Below are 24,907 nucleotides of genomic sequence, written 5' to 3'. Positions count from 1 at the left end.
AATTCTGAAGCCAAACTTAGGAAAGGACTCCCTAAATCTTTTTTATTTATACAGAGATTTATTTATTGTTCCTCTAAAATGCAGGTGCATTTTAAAGATAGCATAACTGAAGTTGTTCATACAATTAAATGTCATTTTATGAAGTTTTAACTCCTGCTGATAATTCTTATTTCTTATGTGTTATTTGGGGGATCTTTCAGTTTGCTATATATTCTCTTGTTCCCTAGGAACTTTCAAACTCTTTAAAAAGCTAAATTTTATAACTTGCTGCCAAATATTAGCTTTTTTACCTTCAAAAGCACAAGAAAATGTCAGAAAGAAACAGTCCCTGCTAATTTCCTTTTTTATTATACTCATAGACTTATGTGCTGTCCAAGGAGCCCCCTGCTATCTAAGGAGACCTTGCATTGCAAAGGAATCCCTTTCTAAAATTTTCTTTGGTGAGGGGTACAATTTAACCCTGCAATGTTTTACTTTTAGCTTACTTGGGCTTAAATATCTTAAACCATCTTTAGATTTCATCCCTCTGTTTATGGCACGTGGAAACCTTTCTAGTATGTTAGAAACTTGGGCCACCCTTGTTGGGATATGCTGCTTTATATAACAGTATATACTATTTCAGTGCCCATGGGATATATTTCTTTTCTGAGTTGACCACCTATAAGTGTAAAAGAGGAATTTGGGTTCCAGGTTGGATCATTTATTTATTTGGCCTCTTTAAATACAGCTCCTGTAAAGTCCAATTTTCATGATTTTTGTGTGTGATATGAATACTAGAGTATTAAGAACCGGATTCAATTCACACGTTATTTTATGTTCAAGTCATAATTAATGAATTTATTCAGTCTTTGTGAACTGTATTCTAACAGGTAACCTGGTTGTTAACACTTGGCCCTTTTTCCATTGCCCTATTCCACTTGTTTCTAAGAGTTCCTCATAAAAAAAGACTGTTAAAAACTTGGAAGAACAAAATTGTGTTAACAGCAATGTTAGCTTGATCTGAACTGAAGTCTTGCACTTCACGTGCACATTTAAGATGTGTAATGGTTTTCAATTTCTAAATGAAATTATTCTAGGTACAGTGGTTGTACAACCAGAGCCAGTGCTGAATGAAGACAAAGATGATTTTAAAGGGCCTGAATTTAGAAGCAGAAGTAAAATGAAAACTGAAAATCTCAAAAAACGCGGAGGTAAATACAACTGCAAAAAAAAAAAAATCATAAAAACATAAGTTAAAATGGTTGTTTATGACCACATCGGGAATTCTCTGTGCTTCCTTAAAAATACCTCCCATCTTCATCCGTGTTTATTAAAAGTGTTGCTTGAGAATAATCTCCATTTCTCTCTGCACTCGGAAGCACAGAATAGAATGGTTCATCTTGTGTCAGAGTCCCTTGCCTTTAATGGCTAATGAGTTACCTCGTGCCTTTTTGTACTACCTTCTTTATCTTGCATTTTTTTTTTTTTGGTTTGTTTTTTGGTGAGGCATTTGGGGTTAAGTGACTTGCCCAAGGTCACACAGCTAGTTAAGTGTTAGACACTCAGACACTTGCTGAGGCTCAATTTGAACTCAGGTCCTTTCTCCTGAATCCAGGGCCAGTGCTTTATCTACTGTGCCACCTAACTGCCCCATGTTGCATTAATATTTAACAGTCGTTAGCCCTGGGAAGGGGTTTCAGGCCTCTTGATAGTCTTCATGTAACTTTAAATAAGGAGATACCTATATAAATATGTATTTATACATATTTATATGTATTTATCCATATCCTTATTACCATAAGCCAAAATGGTTTTCAGTGGTTAATAGGGAAGCCCCAAGATTTATGTAGTTTTGGGGCCTTCTTTCTGGGCTTTTTCCTCATGTCATCAATGAAGTATTTTGATGCAAGATATTTACCACTGTTGCCTCAGTCCTGATAATAGAAAAACTAGGTAGACATTGAAGATTTCTCTGTCTTAATGATTACAGGAAGTATCCTCTCAACTATCAAAAGAGCAAGTATGAAATTCTCACCTAGCAGGGGCTTCTCTTACTTAAAATAATGGTTCTCCTGTACCTACCTGTCTTATACCATTAAAAAAGACAACTAATTAGAAAGTACTTGCATTAGAAGGTAGTCAGCCTTTTCCTTTACCTATATATTAACAGGTAAGATAGTATATCCATTAAAATATGCAACCAAACAATCCCTAAACCACCCTAGCATCTCTCACCATCTACTCAATCCATTCTATAACCATGATTTAATCTTTAAAGGATAATAGTTTGGTGGAAGCTGGGTTCATTTGAAAACCTGTTACTGTGGAGTCTGAGTTACGCAGGTGTGGGGTATTCACATGACTCCACGAAGGGGTGGGGGGGCACCTTTAGTAGGTGTCACCCACTCCATCCCCCCACCCCTTCTCAGTCTTGACCATCTTACAGGAAGTATGTAGTTCTGTCGCATTTTTTCTTCAAGTTTCTCTTTGGTATAGCATATATTGTGTTATATAGATATGAGTTATTAAAAGAAAATTTAGTATTTAGTGAAATCATATTTATTTGGATTTAAGCTATTGAAAGTACCCACCTCAATGTGAAACTAGCAAAATGTGATTATAAAAGCGTTAGGTACTAATTGCTTAAGTAAAAGGCTTTTGTTGAAGAATACCAAGGAAATAGTTATCAGTGTTAATGTTCACAAAGGGGTGCTATACCCTTATTGTAATATTAGTGGCATTTATAGGGAATCCAACACAGGATGATAGATTAGCTCTCATTTAGTGCCAGGGAAGAGGAACTGCCAATACCAGCAACTGGCCATTCATAAACACAGTTCCCCAAAGTGCAAGAAAACGGGAAGGTTGACAGCAATGGCCTAGGACTGGTAGGACTCTGAGCACTCTTTTCCCAGAATACTAATGGAACCTTTGCTTTTGGTTCTCCAACTCCAGAATGCAGTAGTTGGCAAAAAATAGTAGAGAAGCAGCAGTTTGCGAAGATCTGAGACAAGCACTGCTAGAGAAAAGTTTAAGTGGGGATTGTTGGAGGCAAATGGTAAAATAAAATGATTGGGGATCATGGTGTCACTTTCTTATGCTCCTGGTGATAGGCTCAAGCCATAATTTTCAGCCCTATTTTGATTGATATCTTGCATATCTCTGCATAACCAATACTACAAACAACTTTGTAGATATTTAGAGTTTAAAAACCTTGTGTTTTCCAATTCAGGACAATTAACAAAATTCACATGGAAATTGAACTTTTGGCTTTTACACACACTTACACACTAATATTTACTATAGTACCCAAGGCTTTTAAAATCCATTTTCTTTTGATGTAGATCCTAGCCTCTCTAACTTGCAGTGGCCAAGCAGTTCATAATACTGTGGTCAATGTGATGATGAGCCACTTGAATTTACTTTGGCTGGTCCCCAGAAAACACTTTGCTGTATGTTATATAGGTTTGATTGTTGCCACACAAACTATTAGGTTTATGAAGAAAAGGCCTCATTGCTTTTATATCTGTATCAGCAATATGGCCTTGGTTTTCCATGCCTTATTGCTTGTCAGAGAAGAGAAAATTTTTTGGGCAATCAATAGCAAGTTCATTACATATATAGCTGTTGGTAGTATGAAAACAAAAATCAAGTTTTCAGTAGAAAAGTTTCTAATAGTAGTTGACTTTTGAAAATAATTTAATTTGACCGCCTTTTTGAAACTGTGGTAAGGATGGTTCACATGTTGTGTGGGTCAATGTACTTTTCTATTTTGGGGGGTTATGGGTCAAATTTAGCAAATACATTATTAGTTACAAGGGGGACTTGGTTACAGACTGTCATTGGTTGTTGAGGTAATCTTTTCAAAAATCATTTTGAGAAATGATTATCTGTCTTCCTGGTTACTGTCCATGATCACTTCATTATTACATTCACATAGCAGTCTGATCATTATGCCTATCCATGATTTGACTCATAATTTGAGGATTTGAAGTTTCTTTTTTGATATTGTTGGTCACTGGACATACTCATTAATTTTAGCTACAGAGAATACATGCTAGTCTTCTCTTAGTATCTTGCAAATGTTTGGTTTCTTCCTCAATAAACTAGTTTGCTATACTTTTATTGAAAAATTAAAGTCTCAAACTTAATACAGATAGAATCCTGTTTTAATGACACTTGTTATAATGCTTTATTATGCTATTTTTACATTTGCCTGCTAACACATGACTAATTCTATTTTACTCATGTGGTCCCAATGAATTTGTTACCCATCATCAGTTCTTTTCTTATTGTAGATGGTGCCTTTTGAGGGTCAGACATACATCTCTAATGCCTATGTTTAAGTACTTGTTTAAGTGTTATTGATTTCATTCAATTTGTTCATATAAATAAGGATTTCTGATGTTTGGGCTCTCGATTTCAAAACGATAGGGGTGGGGGGTGGCAGTGAGGGTTAAGTGACTTGCCCAGGGTCACACAGCTAGTGTCAAGTGTCTGAGGCTGGATTTGAACTCGCGTCCTTCTGAATCCAGGGCTGGTGCTTTATCCACTGCGCCACCCAGCTGTCCCCCTTGTGTTCAAGTCTTGCCTCTGACAAATACTAGCTTTATAACCTGGGGCCAGTCATTGGTATCCCAGGGAAGTCTCTATGAAAAGAAGTTGCAGAAAAGGTGCCCATGTACATTGGCAGATAAATGAAATTTCCTATACCATCAAAATCACACATAGTATTTGTTGTGTAAAAGATTCTAAATGTGGGTTCTAATCTGTTCCCCCAGTTTTGGGGGAAACTGACTAAAATCACTGATAAAACGAGTTTAGGTTTTTAAGGGTTTATTGAAAGACTGAGAACAGAATTCCAACAGCATGGCAATCCTATCTTTCCTCAATTTTCCTGTGAAGTCCTCTGCCGCCACCATCACCATAAAGTCAGGAACCCAAAAAGAGAGGGACCTCTCCGCACAGGCCCTCCTTCCTCCTTCCTGTCCCCTTCCAGAAAATGGGAGGCTCCTCAAGTTGATTGGCTGGTAGCCTTGGTGTGAACAGTACCCATGCGCAAACGTTACTTCCTGACAAAAGCCGCATGGCCTTGCCCTCTGAGGCATTCTCCTCATGGTGGAGCTTTCCTATAGTAAGTCTCCAGTAGGTGGCGTCGTTCCAAGCATTACATTGTAAAAAAGTAAGATGGTTCTCTAGTTGTTAAGAGGGAAAGTAACTGTGGCTTGGAGTTGATTGCTTTGTGGAACCCTAAGAACATGTAGGATAGCAAAATTCATGAAGGACATAGAGTCCTTTCCCATCTACCCTCTCTCTCTGTTTTCATAAGTGACCAAACAGTGGATACCATGCCACAGTTTGTGTTCACCTTTGGCCTGAGCTTGAAGAATAAAGGAAGAAGTATATTTACTGAAAGGATATTGCAATTATATTAAAATTAATTTCATTAATATGAATTTTATTCAGAAAATCTTGTAGTGCATTCAGGTATTGTTGCAGCCATACACATACTTCATTTTTCATGCTTTGAATGAGGCAAAACTCTTCTTGTATCATCCCTTCAGTTATATTGATGGTTAATGTCCACCTAACATTGAATTTCCAGAAATGGTTTTTAAAGCTTTTTTAAAAAACCATGCAATGTCCCACACCTTGTGTAAATTTTGATATATCAATTTTGTATGGGGCTGGTATACAATATGTTGGTTTTGATGGCCCTTCAAGATAATCAAAACATTTGAGCAAATGATCTTATTCACATGGAATTCCTGAATGATAATACCTTATGAGCAGGCAGTTAAAAACTGAATTTTGAAGGGAAATTATTATTTGAATGCAACTAATTTTCCTTAAAGTTTCATAACATTGAAACTATTTCTTGTTTCTAATTTGTTTGGTAATTTTGTGAAATGAAAGTCATTTTATACCTGTTTTACTTAAATTCACTAGTTTTTGTACCCTTTAAAGAAATGATTGTTGTTATATGAATGGTAGCAGTCATTTTATTTAATTTTTTTTAAAAGAATCTATTTGACTTGAGTTAACCTTATAAATACCAGTAAATAGTTTGTAAACTTGATCCTGAAGCTTTCCTTAAAGTTATAATCACCTAAGGCCATTATATTGGTTGATATTTTGACTGTAATATTAAGTGAATACACTGGATCTACCTAACTAGAACTAGTTATTCCTATAATAGTTTGTGCTCCTCCTCAGAGCTTGCAAGTCTGAACAGTTTGCTATGATTGATCATCCCAGCATTATACATGCATTAAAAAGAGGAGCCCAACTATCCTCTTACATTTTGGGGGACAGTGATGTGGTGATAAGTGATTCTTTTTATTCATATTTGGAGCTACTTTGACAAATTCCGTTCAGGTATTCTGCAATATAGTTTATTTCCTTTCCCCCCCTAGCCTTTATGAAATTTTAGTTTTAGTACACATTAAGCAGATACTTCTTGGGAATAGAATTATACTAGGTAATGTTCACAAAATTTCTTGACTCAAGGAAGCCATTTATTTTATTTGAAGAAACTTTAATTAGGCTGTTTTGGGGGACCCATGTGGTATTGCACTAGGAGTATATTTGTAGCAAAATCCAAAGGACTATAAGAATAAGATGATCAAGAACCTCCAGGGTTTTCTTGACACCATTTGAAACAATGAATTTTTAACCTTGTTAATTAATATAATAACTGTTAACAGAATCAAGTAAACATAGAAAAGAATATCTTACTGAAAATCTTGAGCAGATGTTACTGAACAGATAGTTAGAAGTCAAAGAAAATGCTTTTATTCTGTGACCTTTACTTGCCTGAAGCTCTGTCAGCTTTGGCTTTTTTCTTGTTCCCTTCCCCTTCCCTCCAATTCCTTTATCCCCCTTACTTTGTCTTTTCTACACCACTTGGTGGATAGAGAGCTGGCCTCCAAGCCAGGAAGTCCCATCTCTTTCCTTTACTAGATGTATATCCCTTAACAAGTTACTTAACTTCTTAGTGCTCTAGACAACTAAGACTATGCTGGTGAGAAAGGTGCTGGCCTACACTGGTGGAAGGAGGTTTTCCTCACCTGAAATTTTGAACAACTGTGAAACCCCTTTTTCGCTTAATTTGAAAAAATAATCGTCCATCTCTATACATTTATTTACACACACACACACACACACACACACACTTCTGTTTCTTCCCATTTCATTCTTTATCACCTCATATGAATCTTCCTGTTTCCTTGTGTGCTTCATAGTTGTTTCATTACCACACAGTTATTTTGTCATGTTAATATACTGTTCAGTCATTCTCCTGTTGTTGGGCAGAAATGGTCTCCAGTTTGTTACTAGGAAGACAGAAGTCCTTTGTTATGATGATTTTGAGATTAGGGCCTTATTGAAGCAATTGCTTGGTTAGATGGGATGAACAGACTTTTTGAATTAGTGCACATTGGTCTACAGAACTATTTCCCTATTGTGGAGTCCTGTCAACAATATATGAGTTTGTCCTCTGCCCATATCTTTCTAGCCTTACCCACCCTGAATCCACAGCATTATAAAGCTAACACTGAAAAGCTTGGATAAATACTTAGATGTCCATGGGAAGAAATATGATTTGGCATCTCCAATATTACTATAGTAACACAGAGATAGCTAAGACATAAATAAATGTCGATTTCAATTTTAATAGGACTGGGAAGGAAAATGGAAGAATAATTTACAGTGCTATAACAGGAAAAGAGTGTCTATTGCTGTCTTGGTCACTTCTGTATATGTTCCGCATAGGTTTTACCTCAAGTTTCAGGAATTTTAGACTATTCTAAAAAATAAAAGTATATATATGTGTATTTTAATTGTTGCCAGCCTACTTCTAAAGAGAATTATGTTTTATAACATGATGCTAAAATTTAGAAGTACTGAATGGGCATAAAACAGTGAATTGTCTTACTTGTGAATGATGAGAATGTTTCTGTTCTAGAAGAAGGGCTGCATGGCATTGTGAGCTGCACAGCTTGTGGACAGCAAGTGAACCATTTCCAAAAAGATTCAATTTATAGACACCCTACACTGAAAGTTCTGATCTGTAAGGTATGTATCCCTGTATCTGTGTTTACTGGAGAATGATCTCATAGAAAGAATGTTTCAAGAATTCAAGAATGTTTAATCTTCCAAATATGAAGCTTACTAAGTATAAATCAGTTAACTGCTTGCTCTCTTGTTATTTTAAAGAGGCTTATTCTAACGACATCATAAGGATGTTAGGTGGAAAGCATTTCGAGAACTTATTTATTATTTCGTTGGATCTGCGATCTTCAGTATGAATATTTCCTTTATTGGTGGTAATCTCATTACATCAACCTTTTCAAAGGGCTAGATCATTTGGAATAGTAGAAGTGATTGTTAAATTATTAATATTCAGAGTCAGGTAATCTGGAACATATATTGCTCTTTGTTTTATAATTTTTACTAAAAGAGAAGGCTCTCTTATATGTGAGCCTAAGTTTTACTTATCTCTGAATCCCGTCCTCTTTTCAATTACTGGGGGTTTCAGTCTACATGTCACTTTATATAATATATGATAGAATTTCAGAATTTTAGAGTATGTTAAGTATTACTAGACTATAAAAATTGTACTATTTTATATTTTGAGACCTTTGATGACCATCTCTATAATTTTCCAATTTCATGTAAATTAGTCTTTTTCAAAAGTCTGTTGGAGGGCAGTTACATGGTGCAGTGGTTAGAGCTCTGTCCCTGGAATCAAGAGGACTTAAGTTCAACTCAGAAGCTAGTTATGTGAATCCAATTGATTCTTCCTCTTCCCACGTGACCTCCCCAACCACCTCCCCCCCCCCCCCCCACAAAAGACTCTTAAGGCATTTGTACTGGACACAACATTATTCTTTTTTGGTTAGCTTGAATTTTATTACTGATTTTAAAGTTTTGGGAGAAAATGTTGATTTTGAAATAAATGAAAATTCTTGACTAAGGGAAATTAGTTATTGCGTGTGGATGTAGAACCTCAGGTTCTTTTGATCAAGTCAGAATGGATGACTTTTTAGGGTGAAGGCAGATCAAATTATACTATCACCCATACTTGTTGTTTTGTTTCTTAATAAAGGGAGTAGTGGTGTTTTTCCCTCTGTGGTACCATACCATTAAAAAAATAATATTACTCCCTTTGTATGGTTCAGTAGGATTATAGGGTTTTCCACTAAGGATTTGAATTATAGAACTTGATATGAATGAGACCTCAGAGGTCTTATAATTTCATCCATATAATTTTTCACATGAGGATACTTAGGCCTTACAATGTTAAATGACTGAAAAAGACCCAGACGTGGGGGAGCAGAGATATTCTGCCTGATCTCCAACTAATTTTTTGACATTTTAGAACTTCATAATAAGGATTTTACATTTGGGGGCCAAATAGGAGTGGAACAGGACTTTTCCCCTTCATTTAGTCATCATGACATTTATTCTGGGGTGCTGGACATGTTTATACCAAGATGGTATAATTTCCTTATATCTAAGTATTTTAGTTATAGCTACTGTGTAAACCTGTCAACTTAATCATGGTTCTTAAAACTTAGTATTTCTGACCTCATTGCTTTGTTTCCTCACAATTGAATCTGTCATGTTTTCGCGTTGAGTTTCCCCTTCATTTCTTTAAGGCTTTGCCTTTTGAGCTGATGATCTGGCTTGTTCTACTTATTATGCTTTGAGTTTGAGCCAAATGAGAGATTTTGTGTGTCTACTAACGTCGCTCTGTTGAGACTCCTCAACGATGTTGTCTACAAGATGACTAATTTTTTGGCCAGAATAACTTGCTAACACAATTTGTTAAGTTATTGAAGGCTGCATTTTATATTTGTGGAGGGAATACCTAGAGTGAGGAAATCACAAGTTACATGAAGTACTGGATTATGAGAACTTTCTCAACAAGTAGAGTTCTAAGATTTTAGAGGTGAAAGTGAGGAAATGGAAGCTCAGAGAGATTTGGGCAGCATCAAAACTAGTAAATGGCAGTGCTTAAAATTCATACCCTCATCTTCAGATTCCTCTTCCACTATTTCTCACTGTGTCACTTTCACACCTAATACTTATCTCAGTCTCACAGTAACATTCCACTTGTTTTGATTATACATTAATTATACCAGTTATTTACTAATTTGAGTCATTACTCAGTGATAGGTCTTCAGGAATCAGTCAACAAATGTGCTAGAACATGACCCGGAAGCCAGATGGTGATATAGTAGATAGAGTGCTGGACCTTGAGTTAGTAAGACCTGAGTTCAAATTTGGACCAAGACACTTAGTAGCTTTATGTCCTTAGATAAATCACTCAACCTCTCTGTGCCTTACTTTCTTCAACTGTAAAATGATAATGCTGACAGGACCTATCTAAAAGGCTTGTTAGGCTTAAATGAGATAATATTTGTACAGTGCTTAGCACAGTGCCTAGCACATAGTCAGCACTGTATAAATGTTTATTCTCTTTCCTAGAAGCCTTTGAGCTCCAATTTTTATATTCTTCATGGATTATTTCTCTATTTGTGTCCAGAAAGCTCTTCCCATCAATAATCCATGTTCTTTTCTTCACCTTTTTACATCAGTGCTAGCCTACAATTAACCTGTCCTACGTATTGCTCCTTATGACCGTTTAGCAGCTCTTGTTGCTGTGTTCTGTGTGTATCAGCATGTCTTTCTTTTCCAGTCTCCTTTTTTCATAGTTGGTGCCACTTTCAAAAGCCAGTACCTAAGTTTCCCTTTCCTATTCCCAGTTGTCATCTCTGGGTAGGTAGCCCCCGCCAAATTTTATTTGAGTTTTTTAAAATTTTAAGTAAAAGGGGAAAATATGATAATCATTCGTTTAAATGGAACCTTGTATTTTGTCAGTAAACATTTAAGACAGTAAATAAAGTGCCTACTACATGCTAGGCATTGTGCTAACCTTGTCTTAAGTGTGAGGAAACATTTGCTGATGTTGACCCCTTTTTATGTTATTGGTCAGCAGCTTGTGATTCTTTAAGTACATACCTGTTATCTTAGGTAAAATGAACAAAAATCAAACTATATACTCAAGCAATTTAAAAACCTGTTATATTGAGAAATATTAATTGAGTGTCATTGCTCTCTTTACCATTACTTTCATAATACAAGGAGCACAGATAACCTTACCCTTCTTACTTCTTAGGGCTTATTTTTTTAATCATCATGCCCGTTTTAGAACTCCTCAAATCCCTAGCTGACCCTTAGCACAGAGACTAGAACATAATTGGTATTTTTAATAAATGCTGGCTGACTGGAGCAGCTAGGTGGCACAGTGGATAGAGCACTGGCCCTGAATTCAGGAGGACCTGAGTTCAAATGTGTGCTCAGACACTTGATTCTTAATAGCTGTGTGACCCTGGGCAAGTCACTTAACCCCAATTGCCTCCCCCCCCCCCCCAAAAAAAAGCAGTCAAAATAGTTTCTCTAGGGTAGATCTTGGAGTTGGCATAAAATATAGCTGTCTTTTTGGAAGAAATTAGGGTGTTAGGACCCATTTAACCAACCATAACCACTCCATGCCCTCTTTTAACCTCTTTTCTTCACTCCCCAGAGTCATACTTCTGAACATTACACTTTAGAAAGTGAAATCTTTTGAAGTTGACTGTAAGGTTTTTTTGGTTTGTTTTGTTTTTTGGTGAGGCAATTGGGGTTAAGTGACTTGCCCAGGGTCACACAGCTAGTAAGTGTTAAGTGTCTGAGGCCAGATTTGAACTCAGGTCCTCCTGAATCCAGGGCCGGTGCTCTATCCACTGTGCCACCTAGCTGCCCCTGTAAGTTTTTTGACACACAATTTTCATTCATCTTTGCATTATCAGAACATGGAACAGTCCCTTGAACAGAGCTGACCCTTAATAAATTCTTGTAGAATTGAATTATAAACATTATTCTGTTACATCCATATACCACACACCATGTTCATTCCCCAATTGATGGGTATTTTTTCACTTTCCAATTCTTTGCGACCATCAAATGAGCTGCTAATTTTGTTTTTGTTTTTGCAGCGCAATGAGTTTTAAGTGACTTGCCCAGAGTCACACAGCTAGTAACTGTCAAGTGTTTGAGGCCAATTTGAATTCAGGTCCTCCTGAATCCAGGGCAGGTGCTTTATCCACTGCCCCATCTAGCTGCCCCAAATCCTTATTTTCAATAATTACCGTTGTCTCTTTTACAAAAGGCTTATGATATACTTTACTTGTGAAAAGACTCATTCTGTATGTCTTGTAGAGGTGCTGATAACTAACAAAGTTGCTAAAAATGTATAAGGGAAAACACGGTAGCAAAGCTTTTACTCAAATGACTTTTTCATTAAAGGCATTTCAACACTTGCTTAGTTATTTGATAGATTTTAATTTAGTAGTTTAGTAAACTTCCTAATAGAGCAGCACGGTGCAGAGTCCAAATGATTAAGGAATGCCTTGGGTCTTTTGTGAGTTCACCTCCTTCATAAAGCACTTTGTCAACCTTAAAAGTCCTTTATAAATTCTAATTATTATTATAATACCATCTTAATACTAAATGAGTGATCATAGGCAAGTCACTTAATTTTTCAGTCTATAAAGGTGAATTGCTAATGTCTTATTTTCCATTTGAATAAAGTCATTGAATTGCACTCTGAAACAAAGTCTTGCACATCGTTAGCCTAGTAATTTGGTGTTGCTCAGATCCTTTTTGCTCTTTTTAAAAACCAAAATTAGGGGCAGCTAGGTGGCACAGTAGATAAAACGTCAGCCCTGGATTCAGGAGTACCTGAGTTCAAATCTGGCCTCAGACACTTGACACTTGAGACTAGACACTAGCTGTGTGACCCTGGGCAAGTCACTTAACCCCCACTGCCTTGCAAAAAACCCCCTGAAAAAACCCCCAAATTAGTTCAGTATTCGTATTGAACATCAAGATAGCACATTGTAATGGTTAGAAAAGTGAACTCTAAGCCAGAAACACCTGTACCCACCTGAAACTAGTTTTGTGATTTACCAAAAGTTAGTAATCCACTTAGTGCCTTAGGCAATTCTTTTAAAACTGTTTTGCAGAGAAGGTGCTGACCTACATGTGTAGGAGGAATTTCTTCACTTGGAATTTCCCCCTTATGGAACAAAATCATGGATTCATCCTTATGCCCTTGTTTTGGAAACATTGACACTTTGCAGAGATCAGAACTTGTTCTAAGATATTGTTGAATTATTATATTAATAGCACTAGTGAATATATTATATAGTATAGGAAGCATAAATCCATTATTACTTTTGTGTCTTTTAAAAATGTCTTTTCCTTTATTAATAATGTATTATACAGTGCAGGTCCAAAGTGTTTGGCTAATTGACTACAATTGTTAAGATTTACTCAAATTGGAATAAAATGCTCCTCTTTTTTTTTTTTTTAAAGAATTGCTACAAATATTATATGAGTGATGATATTAGCCGTGATGCAGATGGAATGGATGAACAGTGCAGGTAGGTATATGAAGAAAACTGAAAATAATCTGTTGCTTTATGGACTCCTAAGGGAAAGTATTAATTATTATCTTTAAACATTTATTTCTGTATCTTCTAAATTGCATTTCGGATTTTTGATGGTAATTATAATCTACTGAATTTACAATTAACATTTTTAAATACGAGTAATAATTAAACCGTTTTCAAATGCAACAATATACTTTATACTTTGTAAACTCTAAAGTGTTATATAATTATAATAAATGATCATAGTTATAATGATTATGTTCATGGTTACAAGCCACATTTGGTCATTTGGTACATAGGGAAGAGAATCTTGATGGGATAAATTGGCTTCTGCAATGAATTCTTTTCTCACTAGTAAGATTAAATTCAAATGAAAATACAGGAAATACATGGTCATTCTGGCTTCACAACTAGTTAACTGCTGATCTTTAGGGCAGTTTGTTTTGTTCATTTAATCTATTAAGTTTTGGGTTGTCTGACACAGAGTAGTCTTTGTTTGGTATTGTGATAGGCATAAATAATATAAGGGCTAAAATGGGGCTCTCTTTTTACACTGAAATAGATGCTTATTCTAAGACAACTTTACTTATTTCAAGAAAGGGAAAATATAATCCTGGTCTTCCACTCCAATCATGGACTTCACGTTCTAACTTGCTAAGCGTAAATTCACTCTAGTTGATAAGCTGTTTTACTCTTTTATAAGTTCAAATTATATTTACAGTTTTGCAATTAGGAGTAACATTTTACTCTTTTGAACAATTTCAGATGGTGTGCAGAAGGTGGAAACTTGATTTGTTGTGACTTCTGTCATAATGCTTTCTGCAAAAAGTGCATTTTGCGCAACTTAGGTCGAAAGGAGCTGTCTGCAATAATGGATGAAAACAACCAATGGTATTGCTACATTTGCCGCCCAGAGCCTTTGTTGGACTTGGTCACTGCATGTGACAGTGTATTTGAAAATTTAGAACAGTTGTTGCAACAAAACAAAAAGAAGATAAAAGTTGAAAGTGAAAAGAGTAATAAAATATTTGAACATGCACACAGATTTTCTCCAAAGAAAAATATTTCAAGTTGTAATGGAGAAGAAAAGAAATTAGATGATGCTTATTCTGGATCTGTAACTTACTCTTTTACAGCACTAATGGTGCCAAAAGACATGGTTAAAAAGACAAAAAAGCTGGTTGAGACCACTGCAAACATGAACTCTAGTTTTGCAAGATTTTTGAAACAGGCTTCTGAAAATACAGAAATTAGCCCAGTGGTAAAGTTACGTCAACTTAAAGCTTTTAAATCTGTGCTGAATGATATCAAAAAGGTTCATCTTGCATTAGAAGATGGTCTGAATTTGGAGATGCATGCATTGGATGCTGTAAACAAAGAGACTGTTACCAAAGAACATAAAGCTGAGGGTGTTAAACCAGATACTGAAGTTACAAAAGTAGAAATATACTGTGAGCCTAAAAAGAAGGAAATTCCTAAATGTGATACGAAATCATCAGTGAAGCGAGGTGATACTGAAATTGTTGGTCAAAGTCTTCCAGTGGTGGGGCAACCAGCAAATAAAAATGTGAGTGCTGAGGATAAGAAATCTAACAGAAAAGAACCTCGCTTTGAGCCTGCCAACACTTCTGAAGCCTTAGACATGGATATTGTATCTGTTCCTTCTTCTGTCCCTGAAGATATTTTTGAGAATCTTGAAGCTGCTATGGACGTTCAGTGCTCATCTGACCACCAGCGGGATGGCAGTAGTGCAGCTGATCAAGATGCAGAGAATTCTGTAAAATCAAATGTGACTTCAAAAGACCACAAAGGAGGTACCAAATTCAAAATAGCAGCTAAGGTAACAAAAGAATTGTATGTTAAACTCACTCCTGTTTCCCTTTCTGATTCTCCAGTAAGACCTGCTGATTGTCAGGAGGCAACACAAGAAAAAGAAGAAAACAAAAGTTCTGGTCTTACTCCTAAGACAGAGAACCGTAGCTCTCAAAAGGAAAGAAATGATGATGATTTTGTCGAAAATGACATTCCATTAGTTTCCGAAGATGCAGACCTTCGAAGATCCCCACGTGTAAAGACTACCCCTCTAAGGCGACAGACTGAAGCCAACCCTATGACATCCAACTCAGAAGAAGAAAGTAATGATGGATATAATGAGAAACGTAAAAGAAAGTCATTAGTGCAATCAGTAAAAAAGGATAAACGGACTTCTTCTGATAGTGCCATTGACAGTCCTAAACCTAATAAGGTGCCTAAATGTAAACCATTGGGGACTGTTGGTCCAAGTTCAGACTCTGATGAAATGCCAACAGTTCTCAAAGAAGCATCTTTGTTGGTTCACAGTTCTTCAGATAATGAAACAAATGAAAATGTTCCAAAGAAGTCTCTATATGATTTAAAGGCCCAAACATCCAAAGGTGACAAAGGAAAGAGAAAAAGAAAAAATTCCACTTCAGGTTCCGATTTTGATACAAAGAAAGGTAAAGAAGTTAAAAGCTTCACCGGTTCTAAAAAGAAACGCCAAAACCATTCAGATTCTTCAAATTATGATTCTGACTTAGAAAGAGAGATAAAGACTATGAGTAAAATTGGGGCTGCCAAAAAAACCCAAAAAAGACATTCAAAGGAAGAGGATGATGATTCTTCTGAAGATGAAAAGCAAATTAAAAAAGGCATGGGTAAGCAAAAGAAAAAGGACACTAAGAATGTAATAAATGATTCATCTGATGATGATGGAGAAGACAGACAAAAGAGTTCTTGTTTTTCAGAAGATACTGTTGATAAACAAAACATGAACATGGAAGTAGGACATCAGGTATATACAAAAGATGCATCGACATCCTCTGATATTCACAAATATTATGTTAAAGAAGAGCCTTGCAGTTCTCCTGAAGCTACTTGTGTGATAGAAGCTATTGAAAAAAGGAGTCATCTGAAAATCCAACCATTTAAGCTATCACCGGACATTTTATTTGGTGATATTGCTGCGAGGGCCTCCCAAAAATTGGCAAGTTTTCAAGCTTCTGAAGTTGATAAGAAACAGACAAAAGGAATTGAAACAAAAGAAAAGAAAACTGTAAGTTTGAAAGAGATTCCCCATCAGGAGAAGGATGAGACATCATCTGATGGTACTGAAAAATTACTTGAGAAAGAAGACAGTTCCCATATGCTTGAGGATCTTGACCAGAATAAGCAAGGTTCAACTGAAATGGAAAAGAAAAGTAAAAAATTAAGAGAGAGAAGTTCTAAAAAAAAGGAAGAAGTATCTGAGGGTACTGAAAAGTTAGGGAAAGGAGAAAGTGGTGATTATTCTGAAGGTAAAAAAGGAGTATCTGGAAAGGAAAAGAAAGTGGAGAAAAGTTCAAAGACTGCTCAGGAGGGTTCATCTTCTGATGTTGAGAAGTGTCTCCTAAAGGAAGAATGCTGTGATTCTTCTGATGAGAAGAGAAGGAAAAGGATAGAGTCTCGAGAAAGGAGAAACCTAAATGCAAAAAGAAGTACCACGATAAAACAAAGTGGTTCTTCGTCTTCTGATGCTGAGGAGATACATTCTGAGGACAGTAAACAAAAAAAGAAACTATCCCTGGCCAAGAGTAAGAAAAAAGAAAATGTAAAAGACAAAAAGAAAAAGTCTCCTAGAAGAAGTGGTAAAAAGCAGCAAGAAATTGCCAGTTCTTCTTCTGATGAAATGGGCGATGATGACCATAATTCCACAGGCGAAGGGAGCGGTGATGAGCAGAAAATTAAGCCCGTGACGGAAAATCCTGCAACTTGCCACTCTTCAGGTGTGGAAAATACAGGTTTTAAAACATTCCTTATTATAATTTTGGTACTTTTATTATAGTATATATTATAATAGTAGTAGATTATATCTGGTAGCTTGTTTATTTCCACTTAGAGCTACTCAGTACTGTAATATAATTTTTCTGGGGGAAGAATTTTTTTTCTTCACATTTAGGGATATTTTTTAATTCCGTATTTTTTAAAAGATGACCAACTTTTCTTTTCCTTTTGCTTTCTGAAAAGTATATGTGACACTGCTATTTTATCTGTCACAGAATCAAATGTTTTAGGATGAATAAGTTCTTTTCTGTTATGTTTAATGTGTGCGGTGAATGAACACAAACTCATTGAGGGTAGGTACTCTTTGATTTTTGGTTTGTGTTTATAGTCCCATTGCTTTTGCACATAGTGAGGCACTTAATTCCTGGTTTTTCGGTGACTCAAGTGATTGGCTCATTTTAATTTTTAGTGAAAACCAAAGGCACCAAGACCTTTTTGGCATATGATTATATCATGGAGATGAGTGGAAATTTTAACTTTTACAGGACACTTTTTAAATTGTGAAGATTAACTAGTCATGCCATAAAATCCTTCACAATAATTTGGTTCAGCTGCATTGATATTTATTTTAAAAGGACACATATTTAAGTGATTAATAAGTGATTTGCAAGTTGTCTTCACAGATTTGTGATTAGAACATTTTAGGAACAAGTAGTGAACATTAAGTAGGTACTTTATATTCTGCTTTCCAACAAAGGAGAGGCCTTTAAGCATTCACTCTGTATCTTGAGTCTTGCTTTATGCATAATTGTAATTATCTTGGTTATTTTATTTCTTAGTGCATAGTAGATTGGTGATCATTTTAACTAGAATATTTAGTCTATATCTTTAATTGTTAATTGTTCTTCAGGTCATAATTATGGGTATGCTACCCTTTGTCCTTCAATTCCTTTCTTCCTTGGGTAAGGTGTTCTGGGCCTGCAATTTTCTTGACGTTTAGAGGATCTAGGGTTATTTCCATACCATAAATAGAACTTGATCCAACATGTTTTTAAAAAGAAATTTCAATATTAGAACTGCTACATGATGGGACATTAGAAGAGGTAATGACAATTGATAGTTAAATAAGAAATGATAGAATAATACAAAGGAAATATAAGAACTATGTAGCAAAGCACAAGAGACTAGTTGGAGTAGGCCTAGGGCCTGGCTGAGTGGCTGCCTTAAACTCCTAAATAGCCCCCCAGGAGGAGGATCACTGTCATCCAACAGTTGAATAATTTATAGGCCTCTTGTTGACCTTTAAGCATCAGCAAAAAGTTTTGTTCATTGTGCTTTGAGGATCGAAAAAGGCAGGCAGGAAAATATATAAAATATTTCTGAAGAAATTCCATTAAAATTATTAACCCTAAATGTACACTTCAAATTTGTTGGCTAGAAAATTTTTAGAATATTGGAGTGCTTCTAGGATGAACCTAGTTCAACAGTTGATTTGAAAGTGAAGGACTACTTACATGAAAATCCCTCATTTTTTGACAGTAAAGGCCTGATATATTACTTTAACAGTCATATTGGTACAGAGATGTTAGCTTTAGTAAACATCTTGTGCACATGTAAAATTCACGTAGCATTATTAATGGGCTAGAAGTTGGGCAGTGGCTAGTGTGTGGGCCTTAGAGTCAAAAAGACTGGATCATCCACACCTCTCTGTGTAAGCCTGAGCAAGTCATAAAACCTCTCACCCTGCATTTTGTTCTCTGTAAAATGAGGAAGCAGAGTGACTCAGGGGAGTGACCTCCAAGGTCCCTTCTGTCTCTTAGTATCTGATCCTATGATTGATTGAAGAAAGTCACACATTTATGAACAGCAATCTCTTCTAGCCCAGAAAAAAGCTGAGTAAAATCTTGTGTCTCTTTAGCTTGCTTTGTAACTTTTATTGCATGTAGATTTGCTCCTAGGCATGATGTTCACAATTATAAAAGTTCTTCTCACTCTTTTTGAAGGTGATGAAGCTGACAGAGCAGGTCCTGTCACCTTGGATGATGATGAGGATGAAGATGATCCTGAGAATAGGTATGGTTCCAACTCTAAGGACACTAAAAAGATTATAACACACCCTAGGCGTGAGCGCAAAGGAGAGCAACGGAGCAGCAAGCAGGCTGTCAAAAGCAGGACGGCCTGCCTGGTAGAGACACGCTCACAATCTTCATGGAAGTTTGAAAGAGAGGCCCCAAAAGGGCCAACACTCAGAAACACAAAGAGAAAATAAGTATCTAGAAGTGTTAACATACCTTGCAGAGGGTGTGTTATAAATGCACTGTAGCACTTTCTGCATTTCTGTTCCCATGTATAATTGGTAATTTGACTGAGAATTACTTAATCCTTGTAGTTAGATAATATCCATGATAACTGTGAATCACAAGGCCCTAAATAGGTGCCATCACCCTCGTTTGTCATTAATTTCTGCTTTCTACCTGCTGTCAGTTCTGGTGGTGCTATTTCTTTTCAAAGCTTTGGCTTTTAGAGACCAAAAATGCACAAATTCCTAAGATGAATACTTTGAAGCTAAATTTCAATCCATACACAGATATATAACCTCAGTGTTTATAGGGTGATTGAGTATTCTTTTGAAAATAGTTTTTAGTTAAATTGTAATAGACATAGCATTCACTTGTCATTGAAATAATACAGGTTGGCTAATCAAATGAAGCCCTTGCATATAGATAAAATCCATAGTGAAATGTCATGTACGTAATATTCACACAGTATTGCAACTCATGGATGATTTCTATTCCTTAACATTTACTAACACTTCATGTGTTAACAGCAAAGACAACCCTAAGTGTCTCCAGCAGAAAAGACACTAAAAACATCGTGAGAGACATAGTATGATCTGTTGGAAAGAGGAGAATCCAGAAACCTTTTCAAGCTTGGAATAGGTTTCCTCAAAAGTCTGAGTCTTAGTTGCTCATTTGGAAAAGGAAGGGAATAACCTACAAAATTATATATGGCCCTTCCAGCTTTAGATTGCTACTCTTTGTGTTAACCATATTAAAAGTGTAGCTTCTGTGTGACCCTGGGCAAGTCACTTAACCCTCATTCCCCCCCCCCACCCCCCCAAAATTTAATAAATTAAAATTTTTTTAAAATAGTGTAGCTATTTAAATAGTAGTTAAACAAAGTTTGTATTAAGATAGATTTTTGTTTTTCAAGGAGATGAGAAAAGTATATGCAATTGTTCATAGCATCTTGTCAGAAACTGACAATTTGCTGTTAGTAAATTCCATCTCTTTTTTTTTTTTGCTTCAAAAATCTTATTCATTTTAGCATAGAGCACAGTCTCCATTCTATAAAATAGTAGGTAGTTTTCTTATTAAAAGAAATGAAGACTTTTATTTTGCACCTTAAATACTAATTACTCGGCATCAAATGCTGCTAGCCTTTGTTTATTTAAACAGACTTACTGCTATCTTTTAAGATGAGGGAAAAAGAAATAATTCAGGGATTTCACAATATAGGATTTCAGCCACACTATTCAGGCCACTGAAATTGCTTTAATTTTTTTCCATTCTAATGTTTACTGCTTCTCATTTTCCAGGAGAGCACAGCTATAAAGTCTTAGCATCAACATGTTAATCAACACTCAACACCACACATACATGTATGTATATCTATGCACACCCATATACCTGCTTATATAAACACACACTTTTAAACATGCAGGTTTTTTCCCCTCATTTAACCTTGACTAATTTTACAATTAGTCACAAATTTGACTTTCCTTTAGGTGCTTGTTTTACATTTGTATTCTAGTCTGGTTGAGTTTTATTTTACTTTTTTTGTACTTGAAAACTTTTGAAGTGCTCTGATTCACCCCTTCCTCTTTGTAATTGGCAAGTACTTAAGTGAAAAGAACTACCATTGCATGTCAGATAGTGCTCAATGGAAAATGCAACTGTTTGGGTTTTTTCTTTTTTCTTTTTTCTTTTTTTATCAGAATTGAATATTTTGTTATGTTCTTGGTTATGCAATCTATACATAACTTAAACTGTTCTCATATGGTAGTCAAGAAGTTTCTTGATTTACACCATGCCAAAGAGGGCACCTCGTGCCCACCAGTGTTTGTTTGTACTGTGGGTACGTGAGTACCAAACTGCACACCTTCTACTGTAGACTATGTGTGTTTAGGCACATCTGCATATGTACTGAATGATTATAAACATTTGTTTTGCAGATCTTAATTGATTTTGAAAAAATATATATATATTTTCCGGTTTGCTATTTTCAGTGAGTCATAACATGAGACAGTGCTGTATGCTTTTCTTAATTTGCTGTATTTATTTTTTTTTTCATTATTTCTGCTTATGCTTTTTTTAGCAGTATTGTACTATGTTCCAAGTGTTCATGTTTATTAAGAGGTAAATAGTGTATTAATGCAGAATGCCTAAGTATTTGTTGGATGCAATAAATTTTTGTAAAACATTTTTCTCGTTCAAGCATTTAATTTAAGTTTTAATGGCTCATTTAAGGGTTGAATTATGGTAAAGAGGTGTCATCTGGTTTGTAGATAAAGAATTTTGGTAGCTCACTCTCTTACAAAAATCAGATGAACTTTTGAACTTTTGTTGTGGAAGGTGTGTTGGACTAGCAATCCTATTCCAGTCCCAGTGTAATGGGTTTGAACTCACTTAACTCCAAGGTCCCTTTCAGCTCTGATAGCATATGATTCTTGTGATTGAAATTGTATTTGTATTCTTTATCCATATCATTTTACTTGATAGATAAAAATTACAACTTTAAAAAGAGCAGTTTCCAGTGGTTTTGAGATATTAAAAAAACACTACATTTAATCAGACTTATAATTTTCTTAGTCTAACTAGATAAATCTTAAATTTAAAATATACTGGTTTGGGTTACATTGCATTAATAAATAGGGCCAGTTTATTCATCCTAGTGAACCCTAACATTTACTCACTTTAAATGTGCACAACTGAAGTGTTCGCAGAAGAACTGTATAGCAATATCCTCACAGAAGATGATGAGATCACTGTTTTCTGTTTTGTTTATTGGCAGCTCTTTAATCTTTGGCCAGATTATATCACTTGAATCTAACCAGATGAGAGTGATTAAAACTATATGATTTCCACTTATTGTGTTTTTACTCCAATGAAAAAAAGTTACTGTTTGGAACATTTCATTCCATATTTCTCATTAGTTTGACATTTATTTTGCTATTCTGATCCCTGTTAAAGTTTTTGATTGAAAGTAGTCATGCTCCTCTTTTATTGAGAGTTGAAATGTCTTTACCAGCTTTTTTTTCTGTTTTTAATATGAACTCTGATAATGTCAGATGTGATCAGAATTGATTTTTGTAGTCAAAAACTCACTTCATGCAGTTGACCTCAGTCAAAGGCAATCTTAAGTCCTTGCTGCATGTTTTCCCCCATGAACTATGCTTTACGGGGTTGTTTCTCATTTTTTACATATTAGGAATCAAAAATGTTATAAAGATTGCCAGGAAAATGTTTTCCACAAACCATTTATCATTTCAGTGTTATATGTCTTGGGCTGTATTTTTAAGTAATCTGTTCATATTACAAATCCTATTTTGAAAATCGAATTGGATACCCCTGAAGAAATTTTTAAAAAATATTTTTCTATTTAAATTTGTTAAGAGGGCCAATCTGATGGCAGTTTCTTAGAGGCAGAGAAAGATTAGAACCTTTTATTGAATCTAGAACTTGGCAGAAATTGATAAAAGAAATTACTCTGAGTTAAGATTTGATGATTATATTGGGAATTGCCTTGAGTCTTCTGAAATCGCAGTGGGTGCTATGGGAAAGAGCACGTACTCCTTTCCAGCCAGAAAACATTAAATTGAGTGTTTTGTGCTATTAGCTGTAGTTTTGTTTTCATTCTTTAAATTGGTAGAAGTTTTCATATTTTGGGATAAGAAAGGGCTTCTGGTGATGGTCCCATACTCAGTGGCCCCAGCAGTACTTTGTGAAGACACTGGATTCTCCCGGACTTGTTCGTTTTAATGAAGATATTTTGCTAAATGTGCATCTGATTTTCCAAAACATTAAAGACGTGAGTAAATCTAAAATCCCTTACAGTTTAATTGTTGAGCTTCCCCTTTGGAGACACTACCAGGTATTCATATTCTCAATACACTCGTAGTAATTTATGAAGGGTGCCAATATTTTTCCCCTCGTGAAAATTATTCATGGTTGTCCTGGTCATTTTTGTCTATCAAATCTGCATTGTTTCCCTGTTTAATGTATCTGGGGAAACTTATCTCTTCCACAGATATATCTATATGTACTCCTCTGAGTAAAATTTTGGAGTATCTGGACTATTTTTAGAGTGACAAAATAAAGATCTCTTAAAAGAAACTCTGATTCTTTAAGGCTCAGGTAAGTATCTGGCTAACTATTAGTAAAACTCTAGAGGTCCACAGCTCACAGTGTGGCACATAACAGGTACTTAATAAATGTTGATTGAGCTAAACCTCCCAGTGCCACACACCCTTTTTCTTGTGACAGGAAGACCTTTTCTCATTGACTCAGACATATTACTGTTAGGATAGCCAGCCCTCTTCTGCCCAGCTCAGTGTTTTCAGGTTGGAAATTCCTCCTATCATGAAGTCATCCATTACTCTTAAGATTACATACCTTGCTTTAAACCTTTGCATTCTTTATTTTAAACCCTAACCTTGCAAAATGAAATGTGGAATTTGGTCAAATTAGATCCAAATTTTACTTGTCCATAACTACTGTCCTGGTGAGGATTAGTGGTTGGTTCTTTTGTTTGTTTGTTTGTTTTTTGTGGGGGGTGGGGAAAGTGAGGGTTAAGTGACTTGCCCAGAGTCACAGAGCTAGTAAGTGTCAAGTGTCTGAGGGCAGATTTGAATTCAGGTCCTCCTGAATCCAGGGCTGGTGCTTTATCCACTGAGCCACTTAGCTGCCCCTGGTGGTTGGTTCTTTAATTTGATTTAGACACAATTCTTGATTTGTTCTCAATAGTTTAATGTGGTTTTTTTTACCTTTAAAAAATTCTAATCATTCCAGTTTCTGTGAATACATACACATCCCTTTTTTGAGATATATCATATGAGAAATCCTGACTACAACTTATCATCAACTGGATACTTAAATACATGATCCTCTAATTTTGAATATGATTCATTATTTTTTCCACTTACATTTTTTTGTCTTAGTCATTTGATAATTGCTTTATCACTGCCCTTCCCAGAAAAGGACAACAAAACCACAATATTAAAAACCTTCTTGATTATTACATATAATATTGGAGAACAATTAGTTTTTCTTAAAAGTTTCAAATAGTGATTTATCAAATGAAATTTAGCAAGGGATCTTATTATTTTTATTGACTTTAGAGGGGGAAAAATTCAGTGACACTGTTTTTAAAAGAAAAGAAGCTTTTCAAATATTTTAGAACACTCATAAAGTGGATATACCCAAACCAGAATACATTTTTGTAATTTCAAGATTTGAACTTCTAAAGTTTAAGAAACAGTAGTGTATAGGCCATTTATGAAATTCTCTTATTGGCATTGAATCTACTAGTTAATGATTTTGTGAAGTCTATCTTAAATTTTTGGCAGGAACTACATTATATAATAA

The 24,907-nt window shown here is 35.4% G+C and overlaps 1 protein-coding gene across 7 annotated transcripts in view; it reads left to right on the top strand.

Annotated features, from left to right (window-relative positions):
* Positions 1-24,907, top strand: part of ATRX (ATRX chromatin remodeler) — a 183,909-nt gene that overhangs the window by 56,921 nt on the left and 102,081 nt on the right. For 3 of the 7 annotated variants that reach the window (XM_043974365.1, XM_043974361.1, XM_043974362.1), the window contains exons 7-11: positions 1,077-1,190; positions 7,946-8,055; positions 13,405-13,472; positions 14,247-17,263; positions 19,265-19,334. In XM_043974365.1, the coding sequence (XP_043830300.1) occupies positions 1,077-1,190; positions 7,946-8,055; positions 13,405-13,472; positions 14,247-17,263; positions 19,265-19,334 (3,379 nt within the window). The remainder of the gene's footprint in view (positions 1-1,076; positions 1,191-7,945; positions 8,056-13,404; positions 13,473-14,246; positions 17,264-19,264; positions 19,335-24,907) is intronic. The other 4 variants (XM_043974368.1, XM_043974367.1, XM_043974366.1 and 1 more) reach the window with 3 other exon arrangements.

The sequence above is a fragment of the Dromiciops gliroides genome, chromosome X (genome assembly GCF_019393635.1).
Source record: "Dromiciops gliroides isolate mDroGli1 chromosome X, mDroGli1.pri, whole genome shotgun sequence".
NCBI classification, from domain to species: domain Eukaryota; kingdom Metazoa; phylum Chordata; class Mammalia; order Microbiotheria; family Microbiotheriidae; genus Dromiciops; species Dromiciops gliroides.
The sequence above is the reverse complement of the archived record's forward strand: the minus strand, read 5'-3'. Positions and strand labels throughout refer to the sequence as shown.